The sequence below is a fragment of the Suillus paluster genome (genome assembly GCF_016628075.1).
Source record: "Suillus paluster strain FC165 chromosome Unknown EDB91scaffold_57, whole genome shotgun sequence".
Classification (NCBI taxonomy): Eukaryota; Fungi; Basidiomycota; class Agaricomycetes; order Boletales; family Suillaceae; genus Suillus; species Suillus paluster.
The window spans coordinates 141,080-159,642 of NW_024537617.1; the positions used below are offsets into that span (position 1 = coordinate 141,080).

Here is an 18,563-nt window from a genome sequence, read left to right on the forward strand (position 1 = left end):
TCCTTTCCATTGACGCGGTTTTGATGCTCGTTGGAACCCCTAACTCGTTGGATCATATCCTCCGTTATAGCTTCCATGTGTGGCAAATGCATATCCCAGAGAGCACTGTGATTGAGAATTGTCATCTGCGAAACGTCCAACAGGTGCGCGGGGACGTCGTTGTAGATGTACTCTATAAATGCTCTCGCCACATCTTTCAAAACCATTTTTAAGCCTACCACAACAAGTTAGAAACGGAGCGGGCTCGACTCAGTAGTCTGGTCACCTACGTCCTGAAAATTACTGCAATGGGAAAATGTTCGTTGGGCGCCTTCGTCTGGGTGATCCGCGCGCGTGATGAGGTTTCGCATTTTAGGTTTCGTCTGCCCTTTCTCGTCGTTTGTGCTTGGCAATCCTCACGACAGCCGTGAACACATTACGTCAATGGATAATGTTCCCAGCGTACGCGAGTTAGTCGAAGGTTAAGGGATCAAAGATTTCACATGAGTGGGTGTAGTTCATCCAGTAAACCGCAGAGGTCATTATGGTCGTTCGGGCTGGATTTCGTGCATAGCTTGTGCTTCCCTAGATTACTAAATCGCAGTGTCCAAAGCAAAGAAGCGATACGGCGAGCAGTTGTAGTAAGGGTTGTAGGAGCTTAAGGTTTGAGTATACTGGGCGTATGAAAGAAAACAACTCCATTATTCATTCAGCAGTTTCTATCGAACCAGTTAACAGCCGTATCCAAGAGATAACATAGGACTCACCAAACCACCAAAAAGTCGCACATCGGTGTGCGTCTCGTAGTAATCTTTGTAACCTTCATTCACCTTCAACACTTCAAAATCTCCGATGGCAGGATTCCAATGAAATATCCTCTTCACACCAAACAACCAGCACCAGTGAATACATCGCCAACAAGGTTTTGCTGACCCCAAGCCGTTTTTGATGACGCGCGCAACGTAAATATCCGCACCATTTACCCTCGAGTCCCTGCGGCGTGCATCCCACCCTCTCGGTGGCTCTGCAAACAGCATGTCACAAGGCGGGGACGATTCGCCATCAATCGCACAACAAGAGTCAGGGCTCCGAAGGGTTGCGCGCAGCGAAGACTGTGCTTGAGTCTCATAAAACACGCTGCTGTGTGAGTGCGTTGAGTCTAGCTTGTTTGGAGCATGTTTCAAACGGCGGTCTCCTTTTAGCTGCTGCGGTACGTCGCAGCGAGAGTTGAACTTGCTGCTTGAATGAAGGAGACATGCCAGTCAAGCTGAAAATGGCATGCATTTCCGCGTGCATGGAGGCGGGCTTGCGATGACCGTACTTCAGGATGTCGTTTCCGTCATAATGCGTGCGATGATGATTGTAACCCGTGGATATGACTTTGCCCCCCTTTACGAGTACTGCGCCGAGATGGTATGTCATGGATGACTGTAGAAAAGATTTGAGATCTTCGGTAAAACTTGTGAGCTGGTGAACTTGCCTTGCTAGCAGCACTAGCACACTGGGAGAGATAATAATCCGTCTTCCTTGCCATGGCAATACAAGCTAAGGACAGCGGGGGTTTCTGACAGAATTGGTGGAAAGGGTGAGGAGGGTTGGCAAAGGTAGCAATCAGTCGTTGATCAGTACTCAGTCCAGTCATCAAGAAACCGGTCGTTACGTAACGAAAGACAAACTGGTATGCATAATCGTAATGTACTCCATGAAAGAGATTGCGAGATTGGTATAAAATGAGAAAATGTCATGAATCAAGAGCTACAGAACCAGCATTTGCTTTGAGACCAATATCCGATTGGCAAGCGCAGTCAAATTAGCATCGCCCATCACCACTTCCGGCGCATATTCAACCTCGAATGCCTGCTCGATGGCGTTACATATACGTTTGGCTTGCCGCTCAGACCAGAAGCTGAAATCGTCCGCATCACGAGCTGCTGCAGAGCCTGCGTCGGCAGGTTCCTGGATGCCCCCGCAAGAGAGGGGGATTAGATCGGGATCAGAGTCTAGGCAGAGAGGTACAATGCGAGCCAAGCACTCCCGAACGGAGGTGAGATCGAGCGACATCGGTTTACTCACTGCAAATTGTTCAGATACAAGAACGCATTTAGCCGATTATGGGACACATACCGTACACCTCACACGGGCCGTCAAGACTTAACACATTATACTTGCCATCGTGATGGTAACGGACCTTTGTTCAATGTCAGTTGATGTGGCATAATGAAAATGTTCAGACCGTTACCTCGTATAGACCAACGGTCCATGGCAGCGTGGAACTTTCAAAAGAGACGGAACCAAGCTCTGGCTCCTTTCCCCGAGTGGTGAGGCGACTAGTGTCATCGAGAGGTACATCCTCATTCCATTCTTCGTCGTGAACGGGAACCCACATCCCAAAAGACGACGTCTTCGTTACCAATGTAGACTTGTTGGCACCGACCTATGTAAATTCATGATAAGTGAGCTCGTAATGGAAGATAAAAGGTCACTTACTCTGTATAATCCAATCCAGTCACGACGGGAGTGCCTGACAGGAGCTTGCCAGTTGACCTTTATAGTCTCGCCTAAATGGAAGCGCTTGTCGCCAGACTGACTAGGGGCAATCGAGATCTTGAATTTCGCCGTGTCATACGATGACAGGTCATGGGCGACGCGGCTGTAACCACAGAATGTTAGAGGATGGACAACGTTCCGAGAACTTCCTACTGACGTGATAACCAGTCTCTCCCGTGACTGTTGGAGAAGAACCTTTGTCTCCTGCATCACTTCCGATATCTTGGGCTTCGCTGAAACGGAATCATAAGTGCCGTGTGACACGACGCGCAAATTTCTCGCACTTACATTTCGCGAGGAACTCTTCTACTACATCAGCAGTTTCTTCAAAAACCTTGTCGAAAGTGCCTTTGACTTCTTTCGCAACCCTCCTGATCTCGGGTGCATGCCGACCCGCGCGCGACTCTAAAAGCCGAGCATTCTTGCTAGCGACACTTTTGATAACTTTGACAAAGCCAGCATCCTTGCGGAGACTGTCGCCGTATAATTTCCGCATGTGCGGGCTGTGGTAACGTGACTGATAGTCAGCTTTACTGCGGAACGTTGTTATTTCAATCGGCACTCACTTTTCAACGATCTGGAGGAACCACCAGTGGGACACAAACCTAACAACTGCAAGGACACCAACAAGCTTGCTGCCACTGATTAGGGCAAGGCCCAGGAAGGAGGCACCACTCATAAGTTCAGGGTTATTAAGATACCTAGCAAAAATGCAATGAATAGTTATTGGATGGGAGGCATCTCTTCGTCATACCGGAAGATACCAGTGTACTCCAGATGCGCTGGGAAGTCCTCCATGAAAAAGTCACCGTAGAACCAACCTTGCATTCAAAATTGCTTCAATACATATGATAAACAAGAACAGTGACAAGGGACATACCGAAAACACCCAATACTTCGAAGGACTCCATAGCCGCCCACCCATGGAGCGCGATCAGAAGCTGAAAGCAAATTTGAGCGCGTGAAAGAGAATAAGCAGAGAAACGCACTGCTCCTAACGTATGACAGAGAAGGGCGTCGCCCTCAAACCAGGCAACGGGCGCTGTATACGATTTCCACGCCAAAATCGTCAGTGAAGCTGGCACGCCATTAGCCACTCGTCACACTTAACCCTCAAGTACGTACTATATGACATGCACAAGCTAATATTGTACAAAGACTTCCAGTTGGTAAACGCTTCCTGTACTGCACCATCACCATGATCACCAGACGGATAGTGGTAGTGCTTTAAGAAGTGTCGGACGAGGAACTTTGATTTGCTCTGGGCACGAAGGAGAAGACCAAGACCAAAGCTATGGAAGATGCACCAAGCGCAAGCGTGTGCGAAGTGTAACGTGAGTGTTGCATGATACGATAGTGTGGGCAGGGACGATCCTAGAATGACATAGACCAATAGCAACACAAGCATGGCATCTGAAGAACTGAAAAGGGGTTAAAATAAGTATCCACCCACCAAGGCGTACACTTACCGGAGTAGATCAATGTTGTGAAGAACGACCACGTCTCGCCTGAAATACTTGTGATGCAAATCATGTTGAGAGATAGTACTCTCCAAAATTATGGGGTTGCGGATGCCCGGTTCGCGTTTCTTGTCTTTCGGGGTAATCTCGCCTTCGCACTCCGTCTCAAGCTCAGTATCTGTGGCACTCTCTCCTTCAGTGGCAGTAGGCGTGGACAACTGGTCTGCATTGTCCTCGACAGATGATGGGAGTGGGAAGGGATCGTTCACTTTCTGTGCGCGAGTCTTCTTGCCTTCAGATACAAATAGAGGCTTACGCAGTGCGATAGGCTTGCGTTTGCCATACATCCGTTCGATGTCTACCACACATCAGGAAACAGTAAGTCATAAGGTTGGATATCACCTACGAGGGTTCTCGAAAAAGACCAGGAATGCGAATTGAGCTGCATGGGCTGCCAAGCTGACATAAAGGACAGCATAGCTCCCGACCATCAAGGAAAGACCGTAGTATCCAGCATAACCTGACTCTCGTCGATTTACAATTGTTAACAAGAACAAGCAACAACTTACCAACGGAGTACATTGGGTGAGGAGCCAATTCGAAAACGCCGTCAAACACAAGCGCGCCGCGCTGGAAAAATACATCGCCCCAGTACCAACCATAATCCTTGACAACGTTGTGCGCCTCGGTTTTTACCCAAAGGTTGAATACTATCAATGCAACGCCACCGATCCATCTACACGGAGATAAGTAGGATATTAGGCGATTCGAGGAGGAATACTTACCTCATGGCGTGGACGGGAAAAGAGAGCCCTTCAGGAACCCTGAAGCACGCAAAGGCAAACATACAGTATGCTAAGAAGTCACTGATAAGCAGTCGTGTCAGTCACCGAACACTAATACACTTGACAGAGCTCACTTGAGAAGAATTGTGTCTACAAACTGTCTAAACAATAGCCAGGTGTTGTATTCCAATGGAAGCTCCTGGTCGATTAAAACATAATCATTAGGGATGTATTGCAGTTGGCTGGTATCAGCAAGCTCACATCAAATGAATAGTCCTTGCCCATTTTCCCCTGTAACTGGGCACGAATCCAATTTCTAGCTGCCGGGTTACGCTTCTCATCGAGCCATCCAAGGCGTTGGATTTCGCGAACCATCCACTTTCTCTTACTCTGTTTAGTGAGGACCCAACCCAACCCAGCATCATAGGCTGCCCTCCAGAATGCAAAATAGAAAAGAAAGAAAACCTTGGCTACAGGACGTGGCAATGCGTAGAACAGAACTAGCTGTAATCCGAGCAATGACAGATTGAGGATATCCAGGTGACTCTTTGGGTAGCGTGGATGGAAAAGCCCGGTTAGCACATCGTGCGTAGTTGGTACCCGAAAGACTGGGAATGTACTTTGTCAGGCGCAAACCTAAGAAAGCTTTCCCACCAACACTCACCTTCGCCGCCTGGCGTTTGTCCCCAAACCACTTCCTCCCGTGCTTCAGGTGTCTTCTCTGGCTGCCCGTACACATCTTGGGCTGCTGAATTTCCCAACACCTCGTCAGGAAACTTTCGTTGGCGGAGCCCTTGGGGACTCGAGAGGGCCATCTCAAGGATTCCACTAAACGACGAGAAGGCAAGCTGATGAGGCTTCCTCGCAAACCTCAATTACTCTTATATGTACTACAATTTATGTAAGTTATTCCTTAGCGAAGTTAACGTGTCCCTTAGAAAAACACATGACATCGTCTTACGCGATCACAAAAAAATTGCGCTTTCTGAGTTTCTTCCTCCGTCGTCGACACCACTGCAACATTTTAAACCTCGCGATCTCTCGCGATGCTCTGTATACTGAGCTCCAAGCCTTTCATGAGTCCTAATAAACCCAGCAAAATGGCCATTCTTAGCCTACTTTCTGCATCCGAGCATCACACCATCATGATGCATGATGGCCCAATGAAAAATTTTGCAGGTCATAATCATTTAGAACGTATCCCTTTTTATTCACTCGATGCTCGAACCTTCCTATCGGGCGTCGAGTTGCTAATGTTAGGGAAGATGAATGTGTCTTATCAGACCACTGGCATTTTTTTCGGTCGACTTCTGGTTTGCATAGAAGTTGACCCTACGAGGTGCCTCATATTTTTGTATTTTATCTATGTGTACTACCTACTACCTTTGCAATCGATTTCTAGCAGGTCCCTGCGATGGGCCTGCGTGTATGCATGATCAAGAAGCAATCCCCCCCGGCGTCCTATGAAAGACTTTAACAGGCTGCAACTGTCAATGTCACGGATGGACCATGATGCATCATGATCCGATCTAATAGAGGCGAGTGCATTTTTCTTTACATATCTGACAGCGAATCCATTCTAGCCATACGTATTTCGGGCACGAGCTGGGCCAGCGCCGCCCTGCATGGTGGTGTGGACAAGCATGCTGGTTGCCACGGACATTGATTGAGACGCCGACATACAGAACTCGGTAGATCCTCGATAATCGCACGTCAGTGGCTCCCCCGCCACTGGTGCGCCCTGGCACATCACCACGACTTACCTGGCGCAAATCGTCTCACCGTGATTTGAGTCACCTCTTGAAGAAGGAACGGCTGTCTTCCACCTGGATCCGTTTGGGGATCCTGAGCTGCACGTCCACGTTTTCGCTCAGATCACGTACCTCAGGTAGGCCCTTCGCCCTCCCACCTCTTACGTTCATCACTGTGATAGGAATCATATGATGGGGGTTCTATGTACAACCTGACTGGTTCGGAGGGTTCGCGCGCGATTTTCTTAGAGCAACCAAAACAAGAAACTTGCAAGGAAAACCTACGTACGCAACATACATGAAAGTCATACAGACAACATCGCATCATCGATCAGTCGACAGTGTTTCTGAAACCCTTCTCACTCTCAACTTCTCCTGGGATGTCGTCGAGCTAGAAATCAAGGCAGTTTCAAAGCGAGTTCACAACTCCCTGTTAGACACTCACCTGGTCAAGGTCAAAAAGACATTGTCCAATTATCTCGATGGCCTTTCGGAGGTCCTCCTCGAGTATCACCAACGGAGGGGCAAAACGGACGCTGTACCGCAGAAGACAGTTATAGCAGATTGAAATAAAAAAAAATCAAGTCACATACATATTGACATGAGTCGGTTTCGCAAGAACGCCTCGGCTCTTCAGAAGCAAGCAGAATTGCCATGCGGTGCGGCCCTTGGAGCTCTTGTCCTCGTCAATTACCACCGCATTGAGAAGGCCTCTCCCTCGAACTTCCTGTACCAATGGAGATTTCAACGCCAGAATTCCCGCGCGGAATATTTCACCGAGATCCCGTGCACGATCTGCGAGCTTCTCATCTACGAGGACGCGCAGGGATGTCATAGCGACCGCACACCCCAATGGGTTCCTAAATAACGACGTAAATAGGTTTCCGAAGAAACCATCGGGATGACGCACCCGCCGTATGTACTGCCATGTTCTCCAGGCTTAATACAGTCCATGACCTCGCGGTCCGCGAGAACTGCCGAGACGGGGTACACTGTGGAGCAGTCGCGTGGTATGTGGGAAACCATTAGGCACAAAACCAAGACCAACTCACCTCCACCTGACAGTGCCTTCCCAAGCAAGATCATATCCGGCCGAATGCCGTCATGTTCGCAGCACAGCATCTTGCCCTGTCCTGCACAATCCCTAAAGTATCAATGAGCATATTGCTGCTCTCATGAAGCTTATGAGGAAACGTACCGTCTGGATTTCATCGCAGATAAGAAGAACATTGTGCTTGGTACAGAGTTCTCGAACTTTTGCAAGATAACCGCTGGGTGGCACAACAATTCTAGACGCAAATCAGTGATCAAGGTACATCTTCAGAGTGAACTCGCTAGAAAAACACACCCTGCCTCCCCTTGAATTGGCTCCACCAAGAATGCTGCCACGTGTCTTCCATGAAGTTCGAAAGCACGTTCGAGATCCGATATCTCTCCGTAGCGGATGAGACGGACTTCATCATTATCCTGGTAAGTTGGCCCAACACCCTCGAGGTAGGGGCCGAAGCCCCCACGGCTCTCCGGATCAGTGCTCATACTGGACCGCGAATTATGAATAGATTGGCTCCAGAACGGACCTAAGGCCTTAAGAGTCACACATACCTAATGATCCCCAGAGTTCTTCCGTGGAAATTCCCTTCAACGCTAAGCACAATAGCTTTTCCATTCGGTACACCCTTCTTTAGGTATGCCCACTTCCTAGAAAGCTTGACAGCAGTCTCGACCGCCTCGGCACCGGTATTCATCGGGAGAACACTTTCATATGAGAACATCTGTGTAATCTGCTGTGCGAACCTCCCAAAGACAGAATTGTAGAAGGCACGAGATGACAGAGTGAGTTTCTGGGCTTGCTCTACTAGAGTAGCGACTATCTTTGGATGACAATGACCCTAAAAATTTGACCGCATGCCAGTCAGCCCATCCCCACCCATGCGTCGTCTTTTGCGAGTGACAAACCTGATTAACCGCCCTAATAAGGTGAGTTAATCAAAAGGCACATTAAATTGCAGCGAAACGCCTACGAGTATGCAGACAACATATCAATGTACTCATTGCCTTCCGGATCCCATACCCTGGAGTCATCAATTAGCTAAAAACACCTAATCCAAATGGCAGAATTCCCTCACTTTGCCCCTTGTGCGGAATCAAATACTATTGGCAGAGGATGATAACTATAAGAATTAAGCGTCTCATCAGTATGCATTCGTGGCTCTTGAACCAACGAAGAGATGAACCATCAACTTCGGCTCGGACCGAGGTAATGTTAATGTGATTTTGACGAGATCTCTCGACTGTCGAGGAAGGTAATCGTTCGCCAAGGAATCAGGGGACTTACTTGTGAGCACCATATTCATGCTCCAGATTGATGACCATCGCTGAAGTCAGCTGGTCATCTGCGTTGCTGGTGGTATGGACGCCATTGCCATTATGCTGTTTCACGATTTTGTGAACCGTCACTTGGTCAACGTGCCCGTTATTCGAGTTGAGAGCTGGAGACATTGCGAGAGTTAAGAGGGCTTAAGTACGTGCTTGGGAGAAGAAAACTTGACCAGAGCACCAACAGTGGGATGCGTGAAAGTAACGAAGGAGCTCGCGTGAGTACTGTGATTTGACCGTCTTGGTCCGCCCGAGAGGACCCCGGTCGGTCCCTATGATGTTATCGCTCCTGAGTCACGTCCCAGCGAAACGTTGCTCCTGGCATATACTCCATGCCCGTCGGTAGCGCCTCATCCAAGTCGGAGAGGCACTGCCAGATGCCGAGGGCCTCAACGTTGCTAAACCAACTCATTTACATAACATTAATGATTATGAATTGACAAAGTGCCGTTTAGACTTTGTCAATAACCCTCGGATATTTTCCCCACTTGGTAGGACTCCATCACCGGCAGCAATGATATGAGGCTACGAGTTGCAAGTATGATGCGAGGCTCCATCCAGAGATGAAATCAACTACGGAAGCTTGACGGAAACCGGGTGTTCTTCAAATTACCGAGTATTCATAGTTGCAAGACTTTTTCGCCTTTTAGACTTACAAAGTTCCGGTATGCGCCATCCAATTCCCTCTTGAAACAACCCATGAGTTTGGGTCATGGCACACGTTGCATTCTCGGTCATTGATAGAATCACCGTGGACTAACTGAGCTTGGGTGGTAGAGAAACTCCTCTGGAGATTCTCTGTGTGCGGGCTAGTTCGACCGTGATCGGCTATTCATTTTCCAGACTAGGAGCTTCCTCTCTTCGTGCTGCAATTCTCAGTACCAAAATGTTGTCGCTAACAAGCCTTGACGAAGAGTCATGACTAATGTTGTACGTGCTCTCCTGCTCTCGTCAATCAACGTCATATTGAGATGCAATGGGAGAACTCATTGATGATGGAGAGGGTTACATATGTATCGTACAAAAAAATCCAGAAACTTGTATGTCTAAGGGACGAACCAACGTAGAGTAAGTCTGTGGCTGTGATATATCATAACATGTAGTAAGTATGCGTGTGCGTAGATTCCTGCAGAAAAAATGGTTGTATATCATCGTAAGTCAGAAGGCCACTCTCTCCTTCTCATCAATCTCCCTTGCTTGTCAAATCGTGGGTTAGGGGGATAGTGCAGCCCATCCTCGAGTCCATGTCCCACAGGCACTGAAAACCATGCCGCTTGTCAGTGACGGAGAATAAAACATCATATGATATGATAAAACTCACAGAACCACCACCACACGTTCTTGCCCATTACACTTTCCCAGTTTGCTCTGTTACTTCCCAGCCACCAGAGGTTACCTTCCTTGTCAATTCTGCCCCATTCCTTATCCCAGCGTTGCCGCGTTCGTCGCTTAGCTCTGAATATTCAGATGAGTGAGCAATCACGTGCGATTGCGCAAAACGATAACCCGGACACGGATCAATCACGCACCCAAAGTCGTAACATCGGTGCATGCGCGCCAGATTGTCTTGCTCACGCTCCTTCATGTTTCTAAATCCAAGGGATTCCACAGTCGTTTGGTTCAACATAATTAGATGCACATGTGTCAGGAACATAAGGCAACAGAAGATGCCGAAGAAAGCCGATCTGCGAAAAGGTATCAGTAAGAATGTCGACAACATTCGACAGCAACAGACAGGGCCACTACAACGATGTGTTGTGGGTTGATGCCGGGAGCCGGGGATTTAGACTGTGACTTGATGGTGAGACCTAAAATCGTCGCGAACATCCAGAAAGAAAGTATCGTCGCCCATTGCACAAAATTAACGAAAAACTCCGAAAAATATATTAGTGAACGACTGGATCCGGACAGCCCTGTCAAGTATTACCTTGTGATTGAAAGCACCGACGCAATGTCCGACCCCTGAGTTCCAATATATTTAGATATGGAACACAAAGAATAGATCTTACTGACATGGGCAGTGATGGTCATACTTTAAAACACACTATCCACGTAAAACGTGAGAGTAACATCGTCGTCAAAGGATTCCACTTACAGTGCCACAAGCTCGACAATGATGTGTACGTGGAGGTTTGATGATTCTGTCTTTGCTGCAGTAACGAATCTCGGGGAGAAGAACAGGTGTCGTCGATGGTCGTCGCGGGAACATCGGTTCAGGCGGATCTGAGCTAGATTCATGGGAGTTCGCGTGGGATGAGGGTGCTGCAGGGTCCGGGACACACATGGTTTCAGGATTAGCGGGTACGTTCGTGATGTGTGCTTCACCAGGGACATGTGTATTCTGATGATGATGAGCCGACTGATAAACCTTAGCCGCTGCTGGAACAGCCGGGGGCGTCACAGTCACAATATTTGCTGAAGTTGGTAAAGCCGAGGGGTGATGAGATGGGTCGATCGTAGGAGACAGAAGTTCGTAAGACATTCCACGGGTGTCATCGAAAGTAGCGGACTGTTGCTCAGGCGCTAGCTGATATCCCGGCCGCTCAGGTCTTTGCTACAAGCTTGAGAAGAAGCGATTGGTGGTGAACGTGATAACGAAGGACTGAATACTACATACGTCTGTTGCATACCCTGGTGATGTGGTTATGACCTGAGGAGGCGAAAATATTTAATGAAGCCAGTATCATTGAGATCTGCCAACTAACCGATATGTATGACCATAAAACAAGCAAGAGAAGGATGGAGAATATGACTAGAAACACGACTAAAACATCTACTCAGCACTGATGGCATGGAAAGACGAGGATGTACATACTGCCGAGAGCTTGACTTCCCAATGCACTCTGATTCTTTACAATCATATCCCTACAGAATATACCAACATAAACATAGGTTGTATATGCAATCAGCGCCAACGTCAGCCCAACGGCGAACTTGAGAACGATCCACGGCTGTGGTTTGTAACGGCGGTCGTGTGCTCGCAAGCGTGCTTCTTCAACGAAACCACAACATGTCCTGTTCGAGCTTGGCATGGAAAAGAATTGATGAACCGGTGGACAGAAAAAAAATATCCGAGGGGCTTGGATGTAGCCCCAAGGATTTTCAAGTTGACGGTCGGAAAGCAGAAGGCAGGATGACGTAATCGATAGTTTCAACATGGTACTGTACCTGAATTACGTGCGTAGCTTGTCTTCATCCCAACATCATGACGCGCCATCCATCCTTGAAAAAACATTCCTATATCCATTTTTCTATCAGTCCACATTGTGCAGATGCTCTGAAACTAAGAAAATCGATGCAAGATGGTTTGACGGAGACGTTTGGCATCACAGCATCCGGCACGTATCTCGATATCCTATGGATCGCTGAGAGTGGATCAGACATCGTCATACGCATCTCTATAGAGTCAGTCGCGTGTATATAATTTATTTTTGTCAGTAACAAACTCGACACCAGGGATGCTCCAAAGCTTATGGCGGCCGTTGTTATAACGCCTGCCTCACCAAGGTTTTCAATGATTAAACACACAAATTTCCTCCCATCCTTACTGTCAAGAGAGAAGTTTACGTGATGGGCCATGGCAATAAATTCTAAAGTCCCCTGGACTGTTGCTTGCAACGAGCCATTTTTCCTTTCTCTGTAAAGTCACAAGTGCCTGTTTCGCAATCTCGTCAATGCACCGGTACAATGGTACCTTCTTGTCTTTCCCATCGGTATATATGGCGTACTTTGCACACACAGCGATGATACTCTACATGGAATGAAAAACTATCAGCCTCCCACATCGCTAATTATCTGTCATGTTGCCTCTGGAGTCGCGACTTTCCCCACTGACCTTGCCCACGCCACAAAATCGTCTATCGCGGAAGGCCATGCAGCTGCAAAATACATTAGCGTTTGACGCTCAAGGACAGAACGACCTTTCCCACCCTCCACATCATGTGTCAAAAATTTGGAATCGATAGAGCGGATGAAATCAAATAACTGTTGCTTATGGATCAGTCAACGCATGGATAGTCTTGCTTGACCTCTCACCATCATCCACGTATCTTTGCTCACGCCCTTACCCCCCTTCTCAGTCAAGAACTGGAACCACCATTGCGTGTGCTCATCTGTCCACCCGGAACTTCCCTCGCCATCCATATCTACGTCTTCTCCTGTCAAGTCATGATTTAGCGCGCCGCCTGCCAGTCCTGTCGGAAGCAATAAGCCCCAAAACGCCACTGCCGTGTCGATCGCTAAAATAATCAATAACTTTCCCTGCTGTTCAGCGATCATGTCCATGCGTACCTAGACTCCGTTGTCCCTCCGTCCGAGCAAAAGTGAACGTGTGATCGTACACTTTATGGAAATAGGTCGAGTCAGATCCCAACTTCCCCCGCAACCGCGTTAGAGCATCTTTCATGCCGACAATGGTATCGCAGCTGCACAGTAAAATTAAGTCGGAGGTCAATTGCGGAGATGAATGCGGGCGCACTGACCCAAGTCGTGACCATCCCTCTACCCAACCTTTCCTGTTCCACTCCCCAACTTTCGGAGATTTCAGTTCGTAAGCAACTGCGAGCAGAACGACATCCTCTGGATCTACTTGGAGATCCTGACACAATTGAAGAGTTCCGTCTATTGAAATTTCGTCTCCAGTTGGATCTATGCACGACGATTATATTTAGTGATGATTTAGTGCTGCGCATATGTAGTACTCGCCCTTGTATTTCTCGAACAGGGCATTCAACTTGCTCGTTGAAGCAACGGTTGTTCTGCCGCAGCCATCTTGAAAAAAGGCATCAATTGCCGCGTCGAGCCGTCTCTGGTGCTTGTCCAGATATCGCTTGGCATCTTTTGGACTGCGGAGGAGGAGATTAATATCGGGAGGTGACCCGGCCACCAAAAAATCCTTGGATCGGATAGGACAAGACTCACGATGCGCCAGTTATCGAGCAGAATTCAGATACGGCTGTATCCTTCGACGCTTTAGACTAGAAGTACAGCCAACGGATATCAGATTCACTGCTTTATCATGGTAATCTGAATTGATCCAGCATTGTTGAACACTGACCATTGTACACTCGAGAATCGATACAAGGAGGAACAATAATTCCGCGTATCGCAGTACTATCGATCGTACGGTATTCCACTCAGGACTAGAGGATCCAGGACTCGGAAAGATCAGTGTGGTTCGCGGTTGGAGATAAGCGGCATTTTCCGGGCCGCTGAGTTTGCTTTTTACCCAAGCAAGTGGGTTCTGTCCTGACCTAACAGGTTCTGACTCTTAGAAACTTGTCAATGTCAAACAGCCTGGAGTCCGTCTGCTGCGGTAAAACGGCATCAAGATAGTACACCACTAGCTATAGCTAGTCTCAAACAACGCCCACTAACCGATCAAGCCGGTCCTCGAGTGACTGACATTCAAATATTTGGTCATATTGCGTCCAAACCAATTCGACCGTTACAGCTGGCAGCCGTACTTGTTCGCCTCGATATCAGGGACTTGTATGATGACTTCCATTTGATCGGACGAATGGAATGAGGACCCGGAACTTCGAGGTCGGCGAAACGATGATAATCAGCCTGCAACTGCGCACATTTCCATTTAGTCAGGTGGCCGTCATTAATATTAATATCGCGGGTTGGAGACGTATTCAGTCAAGTTTACAATCGAGGTAGTTCCGTTACCTCCTAACTCTAGAAGTACCCTTAGAATGGCAACGTCATGATTTGTTTCCCCGCATTGCACAGCATCGAGGTCTGGCGAGATTTCGATCAACCGCCGTTGGTTGTATTATCGCGACGGCGTTCGTGTATTCGACATGTACCCCCCCGCCAACCTGCCAGCTGGCAAATAACTTAACGTAGCACTAATTCCCACCCCCCGGAAATATCTTCCAGTCCAGTCCACTCCGCATGCATCACCGCCAGGGCCCACGGAAACCTGCCTCATGACTCCCTTTCTATCTCCCGTATTCACTACTTCACTCCATTAGTAGGTGACGTATGTGAAATGATATCTCTTTGTCACTCGCCTACTTGGTAGTTCCCTGTCACTTATCTCTCTCTTTCCCTTTCTAGGTGCCTCGTGGCGAATTCCCAGCGCTTATCAGTAACCCATCTCATTGTATGTATACATCTGACTTGGCGGATCATAAATAAGTATTAAATGAATCATTGGACATCATCGCATACAGGCTGGTTCGGTTCAAGTGTCATTTGATACCGGAATGACTTGTGTCATCCTTCCATTCCCCCAACCATTTTAGGGGACTTCTTTATCGATCGACGGACATGCGTTGGCAGAGACAGGGATCATTGTACGCAGCTATGGCTTCTTTTTTCGAATCAAGTATTCGGAAGCACTAATCATGACGCGGTCTATGTCGCTCCTCGCCTGTTTGATTCGGGTCCTTGTTTGATCGTCACGGACAGAATCGATGAAGGGCGGTAGAAGGGATTAAGTTCCCCCACAATCCCGTTCGAAGCGGGTCGTCAATCTTGGCTTAGGGAAAGTTCTCAAGGACGTCGTGAGAATAATACAGGCACGTGCGGTTCTCAATTGATATTCTTGATTTCAATCCTTGGTTACTCCTCTTGGGATTTGTCTTGAGCGGCGATGCCTGACCTGGACAAGTCGACAACGATGAAGCTCGATCGGAAAACGGACCGGTATCGTATGTAATTTCAGAGAGTGGCTGGTAAGTAGCTCCATTTCACAGCGGGGAACGTGAGGCATACAAATCCATCTCAAGTTACATAAAAGAGTCATTTCCAATGCAAGCATGCCATGATCTCATTGTGGCCAAGTCCCAGATCAAGAACCCAGATATGAACGGACGAGATTAATAGAAGCCATGGACATGGGCTTGGCTTTGTTCCTAACGGATCCCCGAGGGAAGTGTCGGATATTTGGCACAAGTGTGAAACGGTTGGGGTGTTCTCCGGATCTCTGTCCATTGTCCGGTACCTGCTTTGATTATGTATGTGTGTATGTATTGTATACTTCCGGCAATCATCACAAACCGAGGCGTACCCACTGTATAAGAAGTCTATGACGGAAGTCGATTTGACAACGGGAAGGGCCGGATTTGGATCGTAAAATAATTACAATGACACTCTTAACGAGACAGATCGTGGGTTTGCGAAACAGTTGCTGGTGATAGAAAGTTATACTTTGTATAACCTCTCGGTATGTGGTCACTATGGCAAGTATGTGGGACTCGTGATACGATGTTGAGATTGTGAAGAGTCAAGTCAAGGCGCAAGTCATATAATAGGAACTAGCATCGGATCAACCGAAGAACGTAGGACCGTCGTCATCATCTGACGTTTATTGGCCAAACTGAAAGGTAATTAGGATCGAACGGAATTTTCTTAGAAAGGATAAGTCTCACATCAATTTCGAACAATAATGCGCTTTGTATGCTTTCCTGCTCGCCGGCGATCTGCATAAGGGGTTGGCCTGCGCCATGCTTCATCTGAATCTTCTCGGTAATCTTCTGTAGCCTGAATTTCTACTTTTGGGCCAGGGGCAGGATGAACATCATGAGGTGGACTACGTAAACCGACGCCGCCATGGTGTGATGATGGGTGGAGATTAAGAGGTGGCTGGGGTGGCTGGCCGTGAGGCGCCACGGGAAACATGGATGTTGGTTGGGCGGGCGAGGGCATTGCACGTGATGATCTGGGTTGCTTTGGATGATGGGGATATTGACCCATTTGGGAATCAATAGGTGAATGATGTTGAGGGTGTGGCGGTAATTGTGGCCAAGAGCGCGGTGCGCCACTTGATGGGGGCTCCCTACTCTTAGTAGTGTTATGGGGGTCCTCTTGCTGTGGTACATCGATCTCTACGCGAACTCGAACGATCTCCCTGCCTGCTTGAGCGAAAAATGCGCGCTCCTGTCGTTGAAAGAATCCACTGGTAGGACCAGGTCTCATCTCTGCGAAATTTGCAGGTGGTGCAGGGGGGAAAAGAGCCATAAGTTCGTGGCCTGTTGGTGGTGCAGGATACTTTCTCGGTGTAGAATTTCCATCCTGAGTGAGGTTAACATCTTGATGGACGTCAGAGGACGTTGTGCAATAGGTAGGAATTGATCTCACCACGCAGCGAACTGGGGGATAGTGGACGCCTTGGTGCTAGAGAATTGCCTGAAGACGGGGAAGGGTGTATGATAGAAGATTTGTGAAGTGGACTATGATCTCCTGCTGTAGTTGTTGATGCACTTGATGGTGGGGATGGAGAATGTTCAACAGGACGAAGATGGAAAGAAGACATTGGGTTGGATAGACGAGGAGATGAAGGGAGAATGGAAGAAGAAGGAAGATATTATATATATGTGAGCGAAGCGAAGAGATATAGTGGCCGTAATTGATCGACCTTGTAGTAGTAAGATCGAGGAGGGGAGTAAGAAGGAAGGAACCTAATTGGCATGATGAAGACCATATGAAAGATATTTGATTCCGGACCGTTTTTGAATGGATGTCATCGCACGAGGTAAAACTAAGCGAGACGTACAGGGATAGACGAGAAGTGACAAACGACGACAAACGATGATTCAATAATGACACATGTTATCGCAGCAGCCAACTTGCTGAGTTTTATTAAATTTTTCTTTTTTGGTCTACATCTTAGATTGATATGATAACTTCATATAATTCCGGACCATCAACGTCGAAGGTTGTTATTTGGTAACTTTATACTTGAATAGGTTTCCACTACTGCACATGCTCGATCTCTCACACCCTGTCGGGCCTCTAAAACATACCACCCAACTCGGAACCTACTTCAATTATTCAATTTTAAAAAAAATCTATTTTTCGGTATACCAGGTCGCCATGTCCCTTTACACTGAATTCATTCCCCCACTACTCTTCCCCCCTGGCAGGGCTAGCACTAATGATCGTGCGAATTTTGATCCTTCTATGATGCTGGGAATCACCTTTCGCAGCTTGTCGCGGTTATTGATATCTTCCACGTTCATCAACTGCTACGTTTGAACGCGACATGTCGATTCTTGTCTCTCTCTGACGCAAAAGGCAGAATTACTGTGCTTTCGAAATCGTTCTCATGCCCGTATCGCGTATCTACCGCATCCTCTCAAAAACTGCCCCACGATACCGTTGCGCCCCTCCTTTCAGTGCCTGGCCGTCGTGTTATACCAGATCTCTGGGTTCTTGATCGGCAGTCCAGTCCATTTCGTGCCTCAGCACAGTTGTTATTGCACCCCCGGACCTATGAGAATTAATGTCGCCTCTGACGTCGGGGAAATGTTATGTATTCCTGATAACCGTAAATCAATACTTGGTCCCACCGTGGTCACCGAAGCCTTAGTTCGCAGACCACCATGAACTGTTGATCCTATCTACTCTCAGGATTGTCACTATTCGCAACCCATCCCGCATCGTCCTAAGCGCCTGCCCAACACGACTATTATTCCCTGACAAAGCCTTCTCCTTGCGCATAGTTTTATGACAATCACGATCATCGGCTTACAACCATGACGATGGCCTTTGATGCGCGGGCTACGACGTAAGTAGTGTTCCCGTCTAAAAAAACAACAAACCCATCCTGCATGCGTAGATGGGAACCGCAGCTGGCGCTACGAAAAGTAAGGAACTACACCCAAAATGGATCCTAATTGAGTTGCAAACCCAGCTGTAATGCAATCTACAGA

General features: G+C 47.9%; 7 protein-coding genes across 7 annotated transcripts; 1 reads left to right on the forward strand and 6 right to left on the reverse strand.

Moving 5' to 3' along the window:
• Positions 1-572: 572 nt before the first annotated feature.
• EDB91DRAFT_1238719 (uncharacterized protein) lies at positions 573-1,513 on the reverse strand (the record flags this gene model as incomplete). The annotated part of the gene is made up of 5 exons (XM_041321760.1): positions 573-653; positions 747-826; positions 890-1,091; positions 1,114-1,407; positions 1,460-1,513. 5 exons carry the CDS (start codon positions 1,511-1,513, stop codon positions 573-575), a joined length of 711 nt encoding a protein of 236 aa, XP_041173987.1.
• EDB91DRAFT_664576 (phospholipid methyltransferase-domain-containing protein) lies at positions 1,350-5,701 on the reverse strand. The gene is made up of 19 exons (XM_041328029.1): positions 5,436-5,701; positions 5,033-5,379; positions 4,906-4,970; positions 4,772-4,852; positions 4,556-4,722; positions 4,393-4,506; positions 3,996-4,344; positions 3,652-3,947; positions 3,516-3,604; positions 3,407-3,467; positions 3,281-3,347; positions 3,093-3,227; positions 2,815-3,029; positions 2,684-2,759; positions 2,467-2,629; positions 2,219-2,413; positions 2,104-2,167; positions 1,460-2,051; positions 1,350-1,407 (listed from the first exon to the last, which is right to left on the reverse strand). The coding sequence occupies exons 1-18, from the start codon at positions 5,584-5,586 to the stop codon at positions 1,735-1,737; spliced, it is 2,952 nt and encodes a 983-aa protein (XP_041173988.1). The 5' UTR covers positions 5,587-5,701; the 3' UTR covers positions 1,350-1,407; positions 1,460-1,734.
• Positions 5,702-6,655: 954 nt separating this feature from the next.
• Positions 6,656-9,011, reverse strand: EDB91DRAFT_1151291 (pyridoxal phosphate-dependent transferase). Its single transcript, XM_041319428.1, has 11 exons — positions 8,858-9,011; positions 8,649-8,725; positions 8,544-8,594; positions 8,488-8,491; positions 8,125-8,411; positions 7,871-8,059; positions 7,721-7,811; positions 7,575-7,650; positions 7,433-7,514; positions 7,116-7,382; positions 6,656-7,058 (listed from the first exon to the last, which is right to left on the reverse strand). The coding sequence occupies exons 2-11, from the start codon at positions 8,723-8,725 to the stop codon at positions 6,956-6,958; spliced, it is 1,227 nt and encodes a 408-aa protein (XP_041173989.1). The 5' UTR covers positions 8,858-9,011; the 3' UTR covers positions 6,656-6,955.
• An 814-nt stretch (positions 9,012-9,825) lies between these two features.
• EDB91DRAFT_1151311 (DHHC palmitoyltransferase-domain-containing protein) lies at positions 9,826-12,028 on the reverse strand. The gene is made up of 8 exons (XM_041319429.1): positions 11,714-12,028; positions 11,604-11,662; positions 10,990-11,452; positions 10,826-10,860; positions 10,634-10,770; positions 10,428-10,583; positions 10,220-10,353; positions 9,826-10,156 (listed from the first exon to the last, which is right to left on the reverse strand). Exons 1-8 carry the CDS (start codon positions 11,928-11,930, stop codon positions 10,047-10,049), a joined length of 1,311 nt encoding a protein of 436 aa, XP_041173990.1. The 5' UTR covers positions 11,931-12,028; the 3' UTR covers positions 9,826-10,046.
• A 34-nt stretch (positions 12,029-12,062) lies between these two features.
• EDB91DRAFT_1226481 (uncharacterized protein) lies at positions 12,063-12,593 on the forward strand. Its single transcript, XM_041320986.1, has 2 exons — positions 12,063-12,303; positions 12,355-12,593. Exons 1-2 carry the CDS (start codon positions 12,104-12,106, stop codon positions 12,467-12,469), a joined length of 315 nt encoding a protein of 104 aa, XP_041173991.1. The 5' UTR covers positions 12,063-12,103; the 3' UTR covers positions 12,470-12,593.
• Positions 12,594-14,431, reverse strand: EDB91DRAFT_1151315 (defective in Cullin neddylation protein 1). Its single transcript, XM_041319430.1, has 8 exons — positions 13,955-14,431; positions 13,819-13,874; positions 13,603-13,742; positions 13,380-13,545; positions 13,189-13,322; positions 12,934-13,136; positions 12,828-12,882; positions 12,594-12,776 (listed from the first exon to the last, which is right to left on the reverse strand). Exons 1-8 carry the CDS (start codon positions 13,955-13,957, stop codon positions 12,697-12,699), a joined length of 837 nt encoding a protein of 278 aa, XP_041173992.1. The 5' UTR covers positions 13,958-14,431; the 3' UTR covers positions 12,594-12,696.
• A 1,850-nt stretch (positions 14,432-16,281) lies between these two features.
• On the reverse strand, positions 16,282-17,164 carry EDB91DRAFT_1084691 (uncharacterized protein; the record flags this gene model as incomplete). The annotated part of the gene is made up of 2 exons (XM_041315804.1): positions 16,282-16,940; positions 16,990-17,164. The coding sequence occupies 2 exons, from the start codon at positions 17,162-17,164 to the stop codon at positions 16,282-16,284; spliced, it is 834 nt and encodes a 277-aa protein (XP_041173993.1).
• Between the last annotated feature and the right edge of the window lie 1,399 nt (positions 17,165-18,563).